At 43.2% G+C, this 21,505-nt stretch overlaps 1 protein-coding gene and 1 pseudogene across 1 annotated transcript in view; both read left to right on the forward strand.

Annotated features, from left to right (window-relative positions):
* The window catches only part of LOC148030502 (NAD(P)-binding Rossmann-fold superfamily protein), a 117,331-nt gene extending 114,218 nt beyond the window's left edge, over positions 1 to 3,113 (forward strand). The window contains exons 9-10 of the mRNA XM_087686846.1: positions 2,211 to 2,302; positions 2,420 to 3,113. Of these exons, the coding sequence (XP_087542972.1) occupies positions 2,211 to 2,302; positions 2,420 to 2,590 (263 nt within the window). The 3' untranslated portion in view covers positions 2,591 to 3,113. The remainder of the gene's footprint in view (positions 1 to 2,210; positions 2,303 to 2,419) is intronic.
* Positions 3,114 to 15,201: 12,088 nt separating this feature from the next.
* LOC148030503 (translocon-associated protein subunit alpha pseudogene) overlaps positions 15,202 to 21,505 on the forward strand; it is a 31,582-nt pseudogene continuing 25,278 nt past the window's right edge.

Genomic DNA, 21,505 nt, shown 5'->3' on the forward strand with positions numbered 1-21,505 from the left:
TCTCCCCCCCCACCCCAAATCTCCAAAAAAGCTCTATCCACAACTCTCCTCCCCCTTCTTTTTTCCTCGAGCTTCAAGTTTCAAGAGAGCAAGGGAGATTGCGTGGTTATGTTGGGATGACGGCTACATCAACACCTTAATCATGCCCATTGGTGGTGATGTAAGACATGTTATTGTGATAATGGAATAACGAGTATAAATTAGGTACTGCCAATTGTGTTTGTGTCCTTCTCTTCCATGAACTTGGACAAGAGACAATCTGTTCTTCTTCCATTCCTCTCAAAAAGAGGAGAGAGCTTCAAGAAAGAGCAATTTGGCGGTCTTTCAAGTTGGACTCCCGACATTTGGCATGTATGACGTAAATTCATCTTTCTTCACTATTTCCTCAAACCCCAAGGTTTGTCCATGTAAATTTACTTTCTTCACTGCTTGCTCCAACCTCGAGGTTTGTGCATGTGAGTTTATTCTTCTTTACTATTCCCTCCAACTTCTCATCTAAATTCATGTACGACGTAAATTCATCTTTCTTCACTGGTTCCTCCAACCCCAAGGTTTTTGCAAGTTTATTCTTCTTTACTATTCCCTCCAACTTCTCATCTAAATTCATGTACGACGTAAATTCATCTTTCTTCACTGGTTCCTCCAACCCCAAGGTTCTTGCATGTGGATTTATTCTTCTTCACTATTCCCTCCAACTTCTCATCTAAATCTCCGTCTTCTTCTTCACAATCTCCCATTTTCTAGCTCTTTTACTCTGGCCATTCTTAATACACCACCTCCAAGGGCTAACTCTATGCAAAGAACATCTATGGGCACATGGGATTGAAGGAGAGGTGGGCTGTTAATGCACTGGTGGCGAGTTACTTGTACCATGATCACATTGCATTCAATGTGACCAAGTCTTCTTATTCTCAAGGAATGGTGTGAGTGATAGCTGAGTTCAGTCCATCTTATACTCCACCCTCATGAGCATTATATAACAGTGTTTAAAAAGGAGAATGTAACCATTGAGGCAACATCTCAAGGGACAAGAAAAGGATGGAGGAGAAATAGTGCTACTATCATTACAAATGGCTGGATTGATAGTCGATCTCCTTCCATCCACAGACCTGTTATTTATTCTTGAGTGAATTCAAATTTCCCCCACTTCTCATGATGCTTTAAGCATGTTTGGAGTGGAGCTAAAGAGAAGGTATCCACATATTGATTGCTCCCCTTGTATTTGCATGCGCTTAACAATCTACTGAAAGACATCGATGATCTCCCCTAGGCAGCTTTGTACACGAGAGGCTTCCCATCAAAATTAAAGCTCCAAGGCCCTGCTTTTTGAAACACTAACAACAACAAATGAGCAATCCTTAGCACGAATCTGTGTCTACACTATAATCAAGTGTACTCCACCTTTTACTTGCCAGAATCTCTCTGTTGCACACTCTTTTCAGGGAATTTGTATAACTAGGAGAGTGATTTTCACAATGTCTGGTAGACCTTTCTTTCACATCTTGTTGGAGAGTTCTCGGTGCTTGTGGTGTTTCATCCTCTTTCAACTTTAAAGCTTTCCAGAAGTTTTCTCTATCAAATTTCATCTGAATAAGTAGCAAGTCAGTGCTGGATGATGGTGGTTTGAGGAGAGGCATGGTGCCAATGAGTGACAAGTTGAGAGAAGGGGGTTAGAGATGGGTAGCAGGTGGTTGCCTAGAGGAAGGACAACTGGGCAGTGTTTGGCTGATAGATATAGGGTGGGCAGTGAAGGGCCTGGAGAGAAGGGGTGGGGCTGATTGGTGGTGGGCTGTGAGACCATGAGATGGAAGGTGGAAAAAGGGAATGGGATTTCCACTCCAAGAACCATTTGCAACGACAAGGATTACTTTGGTTGAACGATCTGCAACTTTTTTCTCATAGTATTTCTGCATACTTTAATTGTCCATCGGGGTATCCTTTACAATATTGAACTGAAAACAGAAGGCTGACTGATTGCTATGTCAACAGACAGACATATTGTTGCTCAAAAAAACACATTTCTGCATTTCACAAAGAAATCTGCAACAGACAAAATTGCTATGTCAACGGACAGACGAAATGTTGGTCAAAAAACACATTTCTGCATTTCACAAAGGAATCTGCAACAGACAAATTATACTTCTCCTAGTTACAGAGTCTATATGCTGCTTTGTTCTGTTTTTCTATTGAAGAGTGATGCCATTTTTCAGGTGTGATTTTGAGGCCTGGATTTATACATGGAACTCGCCATGTTGGAAATATGAAGATTCCACTTAGCATTTTGGGAGGCCCACTTGAAATGGTATTTTCCATATATATTTTGGACTTTCTTATTCTTTATGGCTAGGGTTCTCATGAGCTCTTTATTTTGGACTTTCTTATTGCTCATGGCTAGTTTCTCATGAGCACTTGCTGACAGGTGTTACGAAATGCTAAGGGTGCAAGTCAGATCCCAGTGATCGGATCACTACTCGTACCTCCTGTTAACGTTACAGCAGTTGCAAAAACAGCCGTTCGAGCTGCAGTTGACAATGCAGTACCTCCTGGTGTGCTGGATGTATGGAACATTATTCGACTTGGAGATGCATGATCTTCTTGCATTTTTCTTCTGTAAATTTTGTCTTTACAGCGGTGCTTGTGAAAAAAAAAACGATTACTTTGAACATATGCTAACACAACTTTGCCTGCAACTGAGTGTTGTGAGCACTGGCTGCTGATCTGCAGGTTCCATTTTTGAGTTGGACAAAACAGGGAATTCAAAAGAAACCCTTTCTTGTTAGATACATACTTAATAGAAATAAAACAAAGGTTATACACCTTGCAACTACTAGAGATATAGCAGGCTATGTGAGAGTGAGATTGTTGCATATCTGGATCCTATAGCTTGGGGGCTTGAAGGAAGAAGCAAAGTTGTCTAGTCCATTTTAATGTTAATATACAATTTTTATGACACTAGTGATGTGGAATGATATTATGCCAAATGCATTTATATCAGTTGCTGTTCAAGATTTGGATTTGGCCATGCATCATAGAGCTATGGCAAACACTTAAGAGAGATGCTGCAACCATATGTAACTTATCCTTTGTTTAATCACAGCCCATTAACTGTTGTGAAATGCTGATTGTGCCCCCTTAGATAGGAGAGCATGTCTGTAATCTTTGGAGGATGTGTGAGCTCCAAAGATAGTGAGTTGTAAACCTTTGATGCATCGAAAAGTAGTCCTTTAACCAAAGGGTTTTCTTTTGGAGATGTATTGTGGGTGTTTTGCCAGTAGGTCAGATTTTTGCAAAAGCACAATATACCATCCTCTTCTTGCAACAGGTTTATACAATGTGGCAGTTGGGAGCATTTCATATCTTGACTAGTATTGTGCTTGCTGGTTGGATAGGTATCAAGATGTAGACTGATATAGTGCAATAAATGGGAAGTTTTTTTAATAGTTGGCAAATATCTTGACATACTCAACTATCATACCCAAGCTCTTTGATTGGATTAGATTCTTGGGTTTGTGGATGGTTCAGACATGCAATTCTGCTCTTCCAGGATGCAAGATCAGCACATTTTCTTTCATAGGTCTTTACACTGATCTCTTTTATGATTGCTTCCAAGCAAGAGAGGCTCCCTTCAGAGTGCCTTTATGTGATCTTTTCAAGTGGCTGGCCATGGCACTATTGCAGGTATCAAGATGTAGACTGATATAGTGCAATAAATGGGAAGTTTTTTTAATAGTTGGCAAATATCTTGGCATACTCAACTATCATACCCAAGCTCTTCGATTGGATTAGATTCTTGGGTTTGTGGATGGTTCAGACATGCAATTCTGCTCTTCCAGGATGCAAGATCAGCACATTTTCTTTCATAGGTCTTTACACTGATCTCTTTTATGATTGCTTCCAAGCAAGAGAGGCTCCCTTCAGAGTCCCTTTATGTGATCTTTTCAAGTGGCTGGCCATGGCACTATTGCAGAGATCAAGATCCAATGCAACTTAGTGGCTACCCTTTGGCCAATGTCTGTAGAGAGATCCAAAGCTCCAAGTCATGTAGGATTCAAGGGAGACTCCACAGTAGATCAGATCCTTACATTATGGGCCATGAATGAGAAAGAACACATGGAATGTGCACCATCAATGAGAAAGATCACATGGAATGAATGCATCCTTGTGTTATGGGTGTTTGCAAGGCCTTGATATCAAACATGCTTGCCATAATTTGCATATTGATCAAAGACATGTCACATTGTATTGTGATCACCCTCATAAGGCCTACATTTATAGAGGACAATTAGGGCCCAATTGTTATGTGCATTTGAAACCCTAGATTTAGGGAGGCAATGTTGGAAAAATAAAAGGTGGACTGTGTTGAGTGAGGAGACTCTTGGACACTAATGAAATGCCCCTTGTGATGTTCATTTACTGATGATTAAGCTGGACTGTGTTGAGTGAGGAGACTCTTCGACACTAATGAAATACCCCTTGTGATGTTCATTTACTGATGATTAAGCTAGCCAAGCTAGCCATCAAAGTTAGAAAATACAATATAAAATTTTAGCGATTTTAGGAAATATCATTTGTTGGAGTCCTAGAGAATGTCCCACCCTATACCTCCTTGCTTATTGTCCTTCTTGGGTTGTTAGGGATATTTGGTTCCTATTTGGTTCGCTCTTATGCTCTTAGATGCTTTGGACATATTTCCCTTGGTTTCCTTGGATAAAAGTAAATACAAATCCTAGATAGTTTAGGTGTACTATTTGTATGTGACGATTTATTGCTATATCCAAAGCCAATTGGTTGTGAAACTATATTGTATCTTTTATATTACCCAAGCTAGAAACCTTCAGAACATGATATTGAGATTGTATTTTCATTATCACTAATAATTGTCACACCTTTGTTGGCACTATGTGGACAAGCCAAGAAATGATGAGCCGTATGTAAGCCCATACGTGTCATATGATGAGGAAGGCAATGATATCCTCATGGACTATAGACCAGTAGCGGTGATGGTGTTGGGACGATGGAGAGGTAGGGGCCTAGGAGGGCAAGCCCAAGAGCCAATCATGTGTTGGACTTGCGATCACCCAGGACATATTTCTTTACGCTGCCCCGACAGGGAGAGCATGCAAAGAGATAAGGCTAACCTGAGATGCGTTGAGTGTGGAATCACTCATCTCTTTGTCAATTGCCCTAAGCGGAGACCATCCTGAAGTTCAACAAACGAGCCATCGGTTCCATTGGGGTTGTTCGGTGTCGAGACACTCGATGGGGAGACCACATCTATTATGTTGCATGTCATGACCCGTGCACAAACAAAGTAGGTTGGCATATCCTTACCAGCGCCTAACAACCTTGACACAACCTCAGTTGGAAAAAAGAGTCGGAGATGAAGGAATAAGACCAGATGCTAAGGTCATCCTCAAAATCGAAAGCACCATGACTCTGTCGATTGGAGGGAAAGCCATTGATACAGAAGAAGAGACGTAGGCGCCTTAAATGGTTGAAAAGGGAAGTGCTAAGGTTGGGGAGTACCCCAACTCGAAGCGCCAACTCGAAGCCATTAAGAAGGTGAAAGAATGGGTGGGGGAGGCCCAAGAGCACCTAAAAGACACTGAGCCCATAATGGAGGATGAGATCGACGATCTCTCAAGCATAGGCACCCTAGTCTCTCTCCCACAACCAAAACCAAGAGAGACGAGGGAACCACAAGCTGGGCCACTTGGATAAAGTTTGACTACCCCATGTTGGCAAATTAATCAAGGCCATTGGCCAAGAACCACAGACTTAAAAGAGAGACGAGTGACTAGCAACCTTCTCGATACACTAGTGACCACTCTGGTAACTTTGAGCTTAGGCGACTTGCTTAGGCAACACCCAATGCTATGACAGGAGCTTAAGTAGTGGCTCGAAGAACCAAATGAGCCAGTTGCCATAGATTTACCTGAGCATGATGCAGAAACTCAAATACCGAGTCTGACGCTGCACTCCATGCCCAAATCCTTATACGTTAACGCCTTTTGGGAAGGCACGGAAATGCATGCAGTCCTACTAGCCTTAGCACTGGGGGACGTCACTAGGAAGGGAATCTTGGACACATGGGCAGGAGAGTGTGGTAAGTCACGCGGTACTTCAAACTTGGGGCAACCCACCTGTCGAGATTGCTAGATTTAACGTCACATTGACAAATGGAATGAAGGTGAAGCTGTTCGGAGTGTTAAAAAATTGGCCAGTGAAGATCGCGGGGATTCTGTTTTATAGTTATGAAGGGAGTAGACTATAACATCTTGCTAGGCCAACCCTAGATGCGCAATGCGAGAGTCATAGAAGACTGGGGCAATGGTCTTATCTTCTTAGGCAATCGAATAGAAGCTGTGAGAGTAGAGATGGACACTTGGAAGACTATGCCAGTCGACCTAGACACCATCTCCACCATGTTGAAGGGTGATGGATAAACCAAGGGATCCTATGGAGCTCTTACCAAGCATATCCCATGCTCTGAGGACGAGTGAGACTGGATGCACGTTCTTGCTACCATCGACCTATCGTTCTCAGATATTGAGGAGTACGAACAGACCGTCAAGGCAACTGACAGGTTCAACGACACGCCTTCAGTGCCAATATGCATGATGACCAGGAGTCTATGTGGGAGGCCCACTCAGAATGCATTCTGAGTCTTGATTAATAAACGCGAGCTCCAGGAGATCCTAGGATACCTTACCAATAAGTTGATTGCAATCCAGCGACGAACCTTAAGCCACTCCAAGATCTCTTGGATGAGCCTGAATGGTGATGGTCCAAGGTGTACGATTTGAACTTGAAGTACGATTGGGCCTTACTTATCGACCAACAAGAAGGAAATAGTCAGAACTAAGAGAATCAGGAGCAACTTGACAAAGATAGCTCTGATGACGAATATGAGGATTATTGTTCCTTCAGTGATGAGAGCAAAAAGGAAGTCGATACCCTAGAGTACGACATTGGGGGGCATATCATTGAACAAATACAAGTAGACCCCAGACCACACAAGCAGAGTGCATTTAGAGAAGAAAAATGAGTCAGACACAAGGGTTGTGATCGAACTTGGTTGGAGCACACGGGTGCAATTGACTACGAGCAGGCAGGCCTAGCTCCGCCACATGATGCACCATTGCTGCGAATGGACTCACCTTCTGAGCTATGACCGCCAGGGGAGAGCCCCTCTTCTAGCGAAGGCGGAGAGTTCGATTTCGAATCAGAAGTCAGCTCAGATAGTGACCCGGAAATACCTCGGCCTCCCAAGACTAGATGCACTAAGGGGGACCTACTCGTCCACCTACGACGCCGATGGTTAAAGGAGGAACGATATGCACTGAGCAAAGAAACGTGGATGGACGAACAACGAAAATCGCAAGATCTACCTAAACGATTCACAAAGTTCAAAAAGGGAGATAGGGTGGTGATCTTGTTGGGAGCCAAATGGCACGGGCAAGTGAGCAAACCAATCGAGGGACCCGCCAAGGTCAAGGAGGTCAATTTAGCCAGGGAGGGGGAAATCCCACGACCTGTCTTTATAGCCAATGATTTGGCTGAGCAGGATGAGGCAAGTCTCATTACTCTGTTGCGAGAGTATATAGACTTGTTTTCTTGGTCCCTAGAAGAACTTAAAGGGGTGGACCCTAGTGCGGTGACCCACAACATACCCATGACACCAGATGCAACACCAGTCAAACAACGACCATATCACATGAATCCAAAGCACGCCCATGCTGTCAAGGAAGAAATCGACAAGCTAATGAGAGCAGGATTCATCTACGAAATTGAACACACGGACTGGGTTTCCCCCATATTCATTGTATTAAAGAAGAATGGAAAGATTAGTGTGTGTGTTAATTACAAGAAGGTAAATGCAGCTATGAAGAGAGATAATTACCTATTGCCGTACACAGAGCACCTGCTTGAGAGAGTAGCTGGCAAGGAGGCCTACAGTTTTATGGACGGTTTCTCTGGGTACAATTAGGTGCAAGTGCATCCTAACGATAGGCATAAGACCGCATTCGCCACTGAATGGGGAGTCTTTGTCTACATCGTCATGCCTTTTGGATTGACTAATGCACCAGCCACTTTCGAACAACTGATGTGTACAATATTCAAGGACATGCTGAGGAAGGAGTTAGAAGTCTTTGTGGACACATCAGTTGTACACATCAGTTGTTCACATTGAACCCCTTGAAATATCAGTTTTGGGTGAAGTATGGATGTATCCTAGGACACGTAGTGTCAAAGAATGGGATTGCCACAGATTTCTCGAAGATCAAGGTCATTGTTGATCTTCCACCCCCAGCTGATTACAAGCGTGTTCAGTGCTTCTTAGGACATACTGGGTACTATCGACGGTTTGTGTTAAACTACGCATTGATTGCTAGGCCTCTATACAGGTTGTTGATCATATTCAAATGGACCGCTGAATGTCAACATGCATATGAGGAACTAAAAAAGGCTCTAATCATCGCTCCGATACTACGAGCCCCAAATTGGACACTCACGTTCAACGTGCACATCGATGCTTCAAAATTTGTCGTAGGAGCTATATTGTGCCAATCTGGTGAGCACAACCTCGATTATCCAGTGAGCTTTGCTAGCAGACAACTCATTGAGACTGAAACAAATTACTCGACAACAGAGAGAGAGGGCTTGGCCATGGTGTTTGCTGTAAAAAAATTCCAGCCTCATCTTTTGGCCTTGCCTTTTACTTTCTTTGTTGACCATCAAGCCTTGCTGTATCTGGTTAATAAACCATGCGCTATAGGACGCATTGCCAGATGGCTTTTTCTGCTCTTGGAGTTTGATTTCTCCGTGATGGTGCATAAGGGGAAATATCATTACATGGCTGACCATCTATCTCGTATCCTCACGGGAGAACCGACTAGACAAGGCATTGTGGACGAATTGCCAGGCCTGCATCTATTCCGCTTGTCTAGTGAAAAAGATTTATTTAGAGCTGACATGACACCTTATTGGGCAGATGACATAGTTCAAGTGCTTGAACACAGACTATCGAAACGACCGATAGAAAAGGCCCTGGCTTCGACAGCTTATCCATCAGTTGATAGTTGGCCGACTTTATAGGCTAGGACAAGACGGGTTATTGCATAGATGCATGTGTGAGCATGAGATGCATGACGTACTGATAGAAGCACAAGGCGAGTCGCAGGAGGATATTTCAATGGAGACACGATAGCTCGCAAAGTGTTGCAATCCCAAATGTGGTGGCCTATCCTCTTCCGAGATGCGACGTGATTCGTGAAGTACTGTGATGAGTATCAATGAACTAAAGTACCTATCCGTAAGGATCGGATGGAGCTAACCCCAATTATTGCACGACAACCTTTCGAGAAATGGGGATTGGCTTCATCAGCCCCATTAGTCCCACAACACAATATTCACAAGCTAAATACATTATTGTGGCCATTGACTATCTAACCAAATGGGTAGAAGCGCGAGCTACAAGAAAGAATGACGCTTGGACCACTGCTAAGTTCGTATGGGAGCAAGTGATCTCACGATTCTATTGTGCCATCGAACTAGTTAGCGACCAAGGCACCCACTTCATCAACGAGGTGATATCTTACCTCCTTTTCTTCTTCCTAATCATCCATCAGAAATCTTCACCATATTACCCACGGGCAAACGGTCAAGCTAAATCAACAAATAAAATCTTAGTAAATGTCCTTGATCAAGGTCATCTCTGCGTCACGCAATGATTGGGATACCAAATTGATGGCGGCCTTGTGGGCCTACTGCACGGCTTACAAGACGGCGGTAGGGTGATAGACCCCCTTTAGATTGACATATGGTACATAGGCAATCCTTCCCTTGGAATTCTTCGTATCAAGCCTCAAAATCACCCTTAAAAAAAGATGGGATGGGAAGGAGGCATGGATAGAACACTTGATTGAACTCGAACACTTATCGACTTCTAGCCACCCATACGCTCAGCGAGAAGGCAAGACGCAAAAGCTGGTTCGTCGACAAGCATATCAAGCAGTGCAACTTCGAATAGAATGACTTAGTACTGCTGTACTCAGTGAAAGGACATAAGCAAAAACTGAAATTTCGGGGGCTAGGACCTATCAAGGTTCGAACCATTAGTCGAACTGGCAACGTAGAACTTGAAACCCTAGAGGGCGAGAACATAGGCTTCTTCAATGGCAGCTGCATAAAGACGTACTTTTCCCCCACGCACCCATTGCATGAAACCCCCAATGCCAATGCTACCGGTCAACGTACGAGTAGCCACTATCACTGAGATGGACATTGAGGATGAAGAAGCAATACCACCATCTTACCTACGCATGATGGTCACTGCCAAACACATGCACCATTAGCGCATTAATCGATGAGGGAGCTAAATTTAATACCTTGACTCATGACCATTAGACCCAAATTGGCAAACCACAGTTGCAACCCACTAATGCTAATCTCACCCCTTATGGAGGCCAACCCTACAAACTCCTGGGAGAGTGCAAGGTTGTAGTTTCTATAGAGTTTGAAAGCATGCCGCAACACTAAGAATGTAAGCACAAAATCACTTGTTGCAATGTCGACTACGAATCACAGCGCATCCATCTTGCCATGGATAACGTCCACATAGTTACAACTTTCAGCAAGGGTGGTGTGACCCTTTCCAAGTCCATAAAGTCGCCGATAGAGAAACCCATCACCAAGGCTAAGGAAGGGGGTCATGCCTCGTCACAACCCACCCTGCCTCGAGGCTAGCAACCCACTAGAACACACATTGAAGCCCATGAACCCCGGTTCAAATGGGTACCTAAACGGGGAGGGCCACCTAGGAATAGAAAACCACGACCTTGCAAGGCTCATCATCCGCACCCAAAACCTAAGAAGCCAAGGCTTTACCATAAATGTCGACGCACGGTCAAGCCACGATGGGTCCCGAAGACCTTATTGCAAGCGCAATGCTACTATGCGGGTAACACTTGGATTCGGCTACCTAAAGCCAAAACAACTAAAGGCCCTACTCAGATGCCACCCTCAAAATTGACCACACGAAACTTCATGCCAGAGACACTCATAGCACAAGAGAATTAGGTCGCCAAGTCCATAGAATCTCCAAAGTCTAGCTCAGTAGGGCTTGAACCAAGCAAGCTATCGCCCAAAATCACAGCCCACTACTAGCAAAATGCCCAGCTCTAGCGCTCATGATACCTCTCACATCTCGAATGCAGCTAGTAGCATGACAACCGCAACTTCCACTAAACCCATCAAATGTGAGGCCAAACTCCGACCTAAAGAACAACCCAAATTGCGATTATTGGGTGTTGAACTCTCTTGTCTTGTTAAGCCTCAACCCCCCATCGGCCTTCGACCTTCTTATGAGTGATGATCAATCTTAATCTTGGCTGCGAACTTAGCTGAAAATACGGGGGATGACTTGGTTGCTTGCATTCGATGCTTGGACGCTAATTTCATGACCTTGGCTAAAAGCTACGAATGACTAGACTTAGGCCTCTTGGAAGAACTACTAGCAACGGAAGTCCGGACACTCTCGTGCTATTGGGAAGAGTCGAAATTTGTGTTCGTCAAGGTTTCTGAAGTAGCTCAAGAATTAATTGCAATTGAGATATCCTAGGAGCAAGCTATCAACAAGCAACGTCTCATTACGTTGCATAACAAAACTATAACCTCGGCCACAAATCAAGAAATTGAGGAGTTGAAACAACTTACCAACCATGACTCCTTACAGAAATGGTACACTCTACGATTGCAATGGGAGTAAGTGGGATACCAAATAAAGACCAATGATGAACAGTGATGCACAATCAAGGCATCTGAATATGACCCAACCTATGTCGCTCCAACTTCCTATAGGGTGTTGTCTTCCAGCAATCTGAATATAAGCTCAATCCAGCAAAATGGAAGGTGAAGATGCCTAAAACGAAGGCAACAAAGAAGAAGCAAGAGGAAGAGATAAAGAAAAAAGAAGAAGCAGACCGACTTAAAGCCAAGGCTGAGTCAAAAAGAGTTGCGGAACAAGAAGAGGAGTTTAGAAGGAAAGAAGAGGAGTTGAGAAGGAAAGAAGAGGAGGACCTAGCACAAGCTGTACACATGTCCATTGAATGCCAGTGCAAGTAGGAGGAACTAGCAGCAATGAACCTGCCTAGGCAGGATAGGCAAGGAACTAGTGCCCAAGCGGCAGAAGACTTGCCTCCACCCGTCCTTGAAGGAAAGGGTGAAGCCGCACTCTACCCGACCTCGCCTACTCTCTTGCCCACTACCCCAACCATTACAGCAATGCCAGGCACCGCAGCCACAGTGGACGCCAGCAACCTCATGGCATGGGTGCAGTTCTTAGTCAATTATCTGTTGAGAAATAGACAAATGATGTATACTCCAAGAGGAGCTGTCCTGAATACCATATGCACAGTGAGAAGAGTGGAACAACTCAAAGCCTATAAAGCATTGTACTTGACTATGAAATGAATACAATATCATGATGCTTTGTACTTTCAGTTAAGTGTCTGTCATTGTCAATTCTACACAAGATTGTGTTTATGAGTCCAAGCTAATCTATCTTGGAACCTAATTCACTTGTGTAATAGTTTATCTCTACTTGTCCATGTCATTATGAACTTGGTCTTCATCTTTGATCCACCATAGCTTGTGTCATGTCCTAGATCCGCATCATTTAACATGGTATCAGAGCCCAGTTGGGCATGGCACAGCTCATACTCTGAATCTCTAGTCTCCCTTCACCTCTGGTAATCTCTAACCAGCCCACATTCAGCTCATACCTCCAGTTTCAACTTCAAATCTCAGTTGGACCTTGTGGCAGCCATAGCCAGACTGCACCTACCCATCTTGGAGCACTTGGATCTCTCTCTACGGGCCATATCTTCAAGTGAATCCTTCTGGAAGTATCTTCTCTTGCTCCAGGCGCTTCAGCCTATCACATCGGACAGCAACATTAGCATCCACAGCAGGCAGCATTGCGCGATTTCCAGAAATGGCGCAGTCTGAAACTGCGTGACGGTTCGTACAGCTGCACGCACAACACGCAGCGCAATCGACGCAGCAACCATAGGGCTTTTGTAGCCCATGACATAAGCTTCATGGCCATGTAAAAATTTCTGAGAATGATCAAGTGTGTAATGCACACAGACCAAAAAACCAGGCTGCTACAGAAACCCTAATCCAGGAAGCCATATCCAGAAATTTGGAAGCTTGGAAACCTTATTCCTCTTTCTCATTACCACCATCAACAGTGATTTTGATCACTGAGGAATACTCTTTGAAGCTCATTACTAGTCTGGAAGTGTCCAAGGAAGCTCAGAAGCCACCCACGAAGTTCCTAAGAGGAAGCAGATCAAGTACCGACTAGTATCCATTAACACTCAACTAGTGTCAATTTGACACTGATTCTCTTGTGTCTCTTGACACATTAAAATACAATTTTTTGCCGGTTAACTGAAGATTAGCAACATGGCCGAGCTTGAGCAAATAGCAAAGTTCAATGGAGAAGGCTTCCATGCCTGGAAGGAAAAGACCATGTATCACCTAATGCGGAAAGACTTGTGGGACCTGTTTGAAGATGATGCAGATAACAAGAAGGAAGATGATGAAGACGGGTTCGTTGAAGAAGAACAGTTCAAATCCAAAGAATGGAAGAAGATGAATAATAAGGCACTAGGCATCATTGCCTGGGGACTAAGTGATGACGTGTTACATCATATATCTGGCATTAGAAATGCTAGAACCGCCTGGGAGGAACTTGATAAAATGTTTGGTACTCAAGCAAAGAATTCAAAGGTAAAACTTCTCATGCAATTTTATAAACTGGATATCAAAGACAGTGCTTCTATGACCATACACATTAATAAGTTTAAGAGTTTAAAAACTCAACTTGCATCTCTTAAAAAGAATATTGAGGAAGATGAAGCAATAGCCGTACTGCTTGCAAGTGTAAACAAGGATCCATATGAAAATCTTGTGTCCACTTTGAGTAATGTTCCAAGCCTCACACTTAAAGATATTGAGCACTCACTACTCGACGAAGAAGGCAAAGTAAAAACCAAGAATGCAAAAGACAACGTCTCATCATCTAGGGAAAATCTTTTGTACACCAAAGGAGCTGCTGGACCTAAAGGAAGAGGTCGAGGATTCATCAACAACAATAACAAGGATCGGATTACATGTCACTATTGTGGTAAGACTGGCCATGTAGCCAGTGAATGTTTCCACAAGAAGAGAGCCCAACAATTGCAAAGTGATCATCACCAGAACCAATACATGGAGGAAAAAGAAGAAGAAGAATATGCTTCCACTACCATCAACAACTCTGACAGATTGTTTTGAAGAACTTTCATTGTATCTCTCATATGTTAGTGAATTTGATTTATATAACCCTTGCCAAGATGTAAAGTCTCAAGCTTTAACTTGACTAGGCTGCCTATGAGCTAGTCTTCCGGGCCATGTCATCATGAAGGGGGGGCAAAAGCCAGCAAGTGTAGGGACTCATCATTTGAGGGGGGGTGTTGAGAAATAGACAAATGATGTATACTCCAAGACGAGCTGTCCTGAATCCCATATGCACAGTGAGAAGAGTGGAACAACTCAAAGCCTATAAAGCATTGTACTTGACTATGAAATGAATACAATATCATGATGCTTTGTACTTTCAGTTAAGTGTCTGTCATTGTCAATTCTACACAAGATTGTGTTTATGAGTCCAAGCTAATCTATCTTGGAACCTAATTCACTTGTGTAATAGTTTATCTCTACTTGTCCATGTCATTATGAACTTGGTCTTCATCTTTGATCCACCATAGCTTGTGTCATGTCCTAGATCCGCATCATTTAACATTATCCACATATCCCAATGCCCACCTCCAGTGCGGGAACCCCAACCACAGGAGTGAAAAGATCGGCTATTGCGAACGCCGAGTCTTAACAAGGATCTAAGTGACCAAAGGTAGATGCTATCACCACAAAGCTGTAGGTCGTAGACCAGGATGAGCATGTCAGGGAGCTCTACACTCAGTTGGAAAGGGCAAAGGAGGAGAAGAGAGCACGAGTGGAGATGCTGGAAACGGAAAGGGAAATGGCAAATGCCTTCTAGCTAGAAAAGACCCGCCAAGTGGCCTTGCAACACAAAGAAATCCATGCACTGTTGAAAGCAGAGCTAGGGGCCAAGAAAGACGATGAATAACAATGGTGAAAAAGACTGGAGGAAGAGAACCAGGAGCTGGTCGCAATGCAAAGGGAATACAAGCTCCTGGTTCTACAGTAAACGGAGCTCAAAGCACAGGTGAGAAAACTTCAAGAGGGCATGAAAGAGCTTGCCGCACTGGAAGCAAAGAGAGCATAAGATCAGAAAGAATGGAAAAAAGAGAGAAGTAGTAGAACGTGGAACACAATGACAAAGGAAAGAATGAGCAACACTAGAGGAGAAGATCGGGCGCCTAACAAAAGAAAAAGAGGACCTTGTACAAAAATGGAAAAGGTAGGAGCTGGTGATAGTGTCGCTATCACAAAGACAAAGCAAGGGCCTGGAAAAAATGAGAGAGAAGGCAAGGGAATGGAAGCCAAGAGTGAGAAGCAAGTGAAGGATCTAGCGAGCTGCTTGGCCCTTGCAAAGGGAGGCCGCATATTAGCAGAAGGTAGGGCAGGCGCCGCTCAAGCTAGCCTCTGTGCCTTCCTTAGCACAATCTTAGATGCCACACTCTCTGAGGAAGAGGAGGCAGTTGATGTGCTTAAAAGAAACTAGAAATAGCTTGGAAGGCGATCAAGAAAGGGTTGTGATCCGAGGCCCAAGATGCAAGCCTTGACTCGATCAGTCAAGATCAGCAAGAGAAACTATTAGGAGCAGGCTTGACACCAGAGGAGATTGACACCCTGAAACTTCAAGAACGACAATCCCAGGAGGCAAGGGTAGGGTCAAGTTGTGAAAGAAAGCAAAAAGATGAGGAGTGGATCCCACCACCCCTCTCACCACAACCAAAGCCTCCTCAAGAACAAGATGCAATAGCAGAAAGGAAGGCAGAAGCAAAAAAGAAGAGGCCTAGAATGTTAGATCAAGCACGCAAAAGAGCTCAAGCACAACCACTTGCAGTTCCACAGCCGCCCATCCCACTAGAAAGGGATTTCTTACCCATGAACTAGAATACAGAGTTGACAGTATGAAAGCAGTGGGAAAATCGTCGCCAACCCTTCGACTTCACCTTCCACCGATATCTAGCGGGTTTGAGCAAAGTACTATCCACCGAAGCAGTAACGAAGGTAATCACCATGGGAAAAAGGCTTGGTGAAAGATGGATCGCTAGAAGAGTGAAAACTCCAACAGCTTACTGGGAAAACAAGGTTGAGGAGGTACCCCACACGATGAAAGGCCACGAATCCTAACCTAAGTGGAGGAGAAGAGTCTGGAAGAGCAATGTGGACGCGTGGATGTCGTTTTGTGGCTCCCTACCCTTCAAACAGAATGACATGACCTATTCCAAAGGGTGGGAGTAGATTTTGACCCGGACATCCATGGCCGATACGACTTCCGGAGAATCTACAATGTCAACACCACAAAACTAGAGGAGGCGCTCGCCTTCTCATAACAAGATCTATGGGACTCCATGGCCCATTTCCTAATGGAATTCTCCTCTTGTCCAGACCCTGCCTTTGTAACAACATGTAACTATATTAGATTACTTAGGACTCTCCTTAAGCAACCCCCCGCACCGGCAAAGTACCATCTTTTGCCGCTCTTTTTTTAGATTAATGCGGGAATAGATGGGTGCGACATGACTCGACTAATGCTGTGCAATGCTTTACTTCCCTCCTTTTGCATGGCCCTTCTTTAGGACATGAATGATATTCAATTTACCAAATGTAGCCACCCATTTTTGTCCTCCATCCCTCTCCACATTAGAATAGGCCCAAAAGGGTATATGCTTAGCAGGCATTTCCTTAACAAATCATTAAAGTCCCCCAACTTCCTCATCCCATGCTCACGAACCGAGAAAATGAATCTATCATCTTGTACTACTCCAAGTTCAAGAATCTGTTTATTAAAAAAAAAACACATCGATCACTGTCACTGCACCTAGGGGTTCTCAAGTTAGATGCACCCGGTGGCCTCGGTCGGCCGGCTTCGTTCCTAAACTCCTAGCCTCATTTTGATCCCCCACGTCCCGTTTAGGGCACATCAAGGGCAGGACATACCTAGGGAGGTAACACTTGTCGCTTGTGGTTAGACCTGTCACCCTAAGCTCCACCCCACTAGGATGCGTACAATGCACCACACGCCAATGGCACACACCCACACGTAATGCACATTTCTTTTCTGCCTAGGTACAACCAAAGGCCGCACCACTAGCTTCAGCGACCCCATCATCTATGCAATGTGCTCCCCATCTTATAAAACATCCTACCATGTCGATCCAACAAACCAAGGGGCGGACGCCACAACCCCCATCGAAAAGTGAATGAACAAGCTCATTTCAAACAATGCATAAGGTCATTGCAGAGGGCCAGGCGGCGGATCCATCCAACATAATATTCAAGTTCAACGCTAGATCCGCCCACCAATCTCTCTCCACGACTAGGAATCAGTCCAAACTCAAGGGCCTTTCAGGTTCATAAATCCCTCCAACACAAGGGATCATCTCTAACTCAAGGGCCTCACAGTTTCATAAATCCCTCCAACACACCTTCCAACTTGACTTGTATACAAACTCAAAGAGCTACTTGGCTACTCCAGCAACAAAGTCTGACACTGGCACTCAACTAGGAGGGGGTAATGCTAACCCTCAAATGAATAAGGTGGAAAATTGGGAAAATCTAAAGCAAAAGACAGAGCCAAGGCAAAAGTGAAATCGAGAACGAAGGCACGCCAGGAAAAATTGAGAAACATGAAGTAAAAGCACAAGTCAATGCTTTTGTAAAAGAGCACAAGGCGCACCGTGATTTATTTTAAAAGTGTCGGGCTCTGGCCTGTGCAAATTGTAAAAATAAATGGGCGGTGGGAAGGAAGCTAGGAAGATAGGAGAACAATGGAAAAAAGGGCCTCGACCATGTAAAAAGGGGATGATCGCCCAAATGGGACTTAGGACTTTGTATATAAAATTCAAAAGATGAATGAGAGCTCATTCTTTGGTGTGGCAAAGTGGACTCTTTTTCTTCTCTCCTTCTCTTCTCTTTGCTTGCTTGTATGTGCTTGAGGGAGGGGGTGTGAGTGTGAAGGAGTGAGTGTGTGAGGGTGAGGGATCAAGGAGGTGAAGCTCTCCACCATCCTCTCTCTTCTCTTGTCTTCTCTCGTTTCGCGCGTGGCTATGGAGGATGGAGGTTGGAGGTTGGAGGTGGAGGCTTGAGGATGCTTGAGCTTGCATCAAGAATCGTGGAGCTATCGGAGTGCTTGAGAGAGGAAGCAACTCAATTGGGCATCAATATAAGCTCACTACATTTATAGAGAGGGATAGCGCGTCGGCTATGTGAGAGGTAGCCATTAGTGCTCGCTTGAAACACTTGAAAAATAAGTGGTCTGTGGGTCTTGGCAGTTGATCACCTCTACAGAAAGTTATCCAGGGAGTTAAGGGAGAGATCTCCAGAAGAGAGCTTGAAGAGATATGCTCTGGTTTGAGAGATCCAGAACCTCAAAGTTAGGTAGGTGCTAGTTTGGCTATGGCTGCCACAAGGTCAAGTGGAGATGAAAGTGAGAAATGGAACCATGAGCTAGATTTGAGCTTACCTGAGGTTAAGAGGGACTAAGAGAGCATAGAGGGGAGTTATGCCATGCTCAACTGAGCTCTGATACCATGTGAAAATGTCAGATTTGGAGCATGGCATGAGCTATGGAGGTTGGAAGATGAAGACTAAATTCATATTGACATAGACAACGAGTAGACATCTATTACAAAAGTGAATTAGGTTCCAGGATGGAAGCTTGGACTTATAAAGACAATCTTGTGTATTGGACTGATAATGACAATGACACTAAATAACTGAAAGATGAAAGCATCATGATATTGTATTAATCATTGTGAAAGTGATAGTCATGTATAATGCTTTATAGAAGTTGGGTTGTTCCACTCTTCTCACTGCACATATGGGATTCAGGACATCTCTTCTTAGAGCATACATCATTTGTCTATTTTTCAACACATATAGTGTATTGAAGACCTAGAATGCCATAGATGAGGCAAATTGTCAAGGAAACCACGACACGTTTGACCTCGGTTATTGACCTTGATTATATATATTGGAGCTTTGGTCAATTGCTATAGTGCTTAATTGACATTATGGGCTTGAAGATTCTATTGGGTTTTATGCTTTTGGCTCTACGCTTGATATATCTATAACTAGATGGCCCTATACGTGATATTTTGAGCTTGCATTGCTCATTTGGCTTTCAGTTTTGTTCCAATAGGAGTCCTTTGAGCTACTTGGATATTTTTCCTTTGAGCAAAGCTTTGGGTTTATACAATTGACCTTACTTTAGTGAGACCATGGGACTTGGTTGAGTTATGTCTATGCTCTTTGGATGCTATATCGATATAGCTATTACCTAGTGGGCTAATTTGATTCATGGTTTGAGAGCGCACCTATCTTTGTTAGGTTTTTTTCAGTGATGTATTCATCGTGCTTGGCTATGTATTGAGCCTCTTTACACTTTCTCACTTAGTTGTGTATTTGGCAATTCTCTTCCATTATCTTTGAGATCTACTATACACATGATAGTTATGCCTCTTGGATGAATCTTTCTCGGACACATTGAGGTTGATAGTTCTTGGTACTAGTTGCATGCTTAGTGATTGCTAGTGATTTGTACATATCTCACTTCTTGTAGGATATACCTAATAGTTACAATTTGGATTCTATTAGTTGATTGCTCACACTTGACTTTCAATTTACTGCTGTCATTATTTTTAGCTTACTCTTAAGTGCAGGTTTATGCATCATTTATGAGGACAAATGCTTTGACTTGACTATCATTCTTTCGTAGTTAGTGGATAGCCCTACTCTTTGTTGATTTCATCTATTTAGCCACTATCTTGGTCTCGATTGTGGACTATTTTGTTGTCATTTATAACATCCCCTTTGTCTTGGATTGTACTCTCATTTATTGCATTATGCTAGGTGGATCGAATGATAGTGCTATCTTTAACATTGTAAAGTTTGGATGGTACAAATTATAGCTATTGGAAGGCACAAATCTAGTAGGTTCTAGCATATAAATTGCAAACTAATCCATTGGGACATGAGGGTGTACAGCCTGAACACTTTGATGCAGAGGATTGGGATGAATTGGACAAGTTATATAAATCCATGATCATTTTGACACTCTCTAAGCAGGTTTTCTATAATATTGTCTCTCTAAAGGGAAAACCAGATGTCAATTATGATATAAGATTCACAATGTGATAAGAAAAGTCCTACCTCTTAGATGTATTGGCTAAAGCAACTCATGGACCTTCATATGAATAAGGAAATTTTCATGTCTGCCCACCTAAATGAGTTTTATTCTATATGCAACCACTTGTCTTCGCAGGGGGATTGACTTTAAGGAAAATTTTTCTCCCTTGTTCCTGTTGGTTACATTGCTTGGGTCATGAGATACATTCTATATTGCTATGTGTGTAAATATGCCTATTGATGGGTTGAAATTGCAGGATGTAGAGGGTGTACTTTTGAATAAAGAGGTTAATAGAAAGAATGTTGGTGCTTCTTATAGATCTCATGATTTGATGGTCGAAGGTAATAATAGTAGGAGCAATAATGATTGCTATGGGAGATACACTCAACAATCTCGGTCTTAGTCACGTGGACATTCTTGGAATAAGTTCCATGGACATACATCTATATTGATTTGTCATTATTATGGGAAGAAGGGTCATATTTGCCCATAATGCCATAAAATGCATGATGACAACCATAAGGAGAAGGGAAATGGTAAAGTGCCCTAGCAAGTCCAACGTCAAGATTGAAGATATTAATGTTGTGCATACTTATTCTAATGATGATTACATGCTTGTAGCTTCTTCTCTTGATGTTTCACAGTGGACTAATGCCTTGTCCCTATGCTCAATGTTTGCGGATTGACTTAGGGGCTTCATTTTATATTACCCCTCATCGAGAGTGGTTCCACTCCTATCATAGCATGATATAATTTGTTAGATTGTATTGACATTGGATATTGTTGGCATTGGCGATATTCAACTGTAGTTTCCTTCAGGGAGTATATTTACTTTGCACGATATTATATGTCATATTTCTCCTTTGATTAAAAGTATCATTTCTGCTATAAGATAGTTGGATGATGCAGGTTACATTGTCTCTTTTGGTGATTTCTCATGGAAGATTACAAGTGGAAATCTTGTCTTGGCACAAGATGCCAAGTCTAGCACTCTTTATCACTTACTTGTAGCTGAACACATGAACAAGACAATTCAAGAGTGAGTCTATAGTATGCTTAGCCAGGCATGCTTACCACAATACTTTTGGATTGATGTAGTTACTCTTTCCGTAT

The sequence above is a fragment of the Lygodium microphyllum genome, chromosome 10, assembly GCF_053477565.2.
Source record: "Lygodium microphyllum isolate KBCC chromosome 10, Lygodium_microphyllum_v1.1.10, whole genome shotgun sequence".
NCBI lineage: Eukaryota > Viridiplantae > Streptophyta > Polypodiopsida > Schizaeales > Lygodiaceae > Lygodium > Lygodium microphyllum.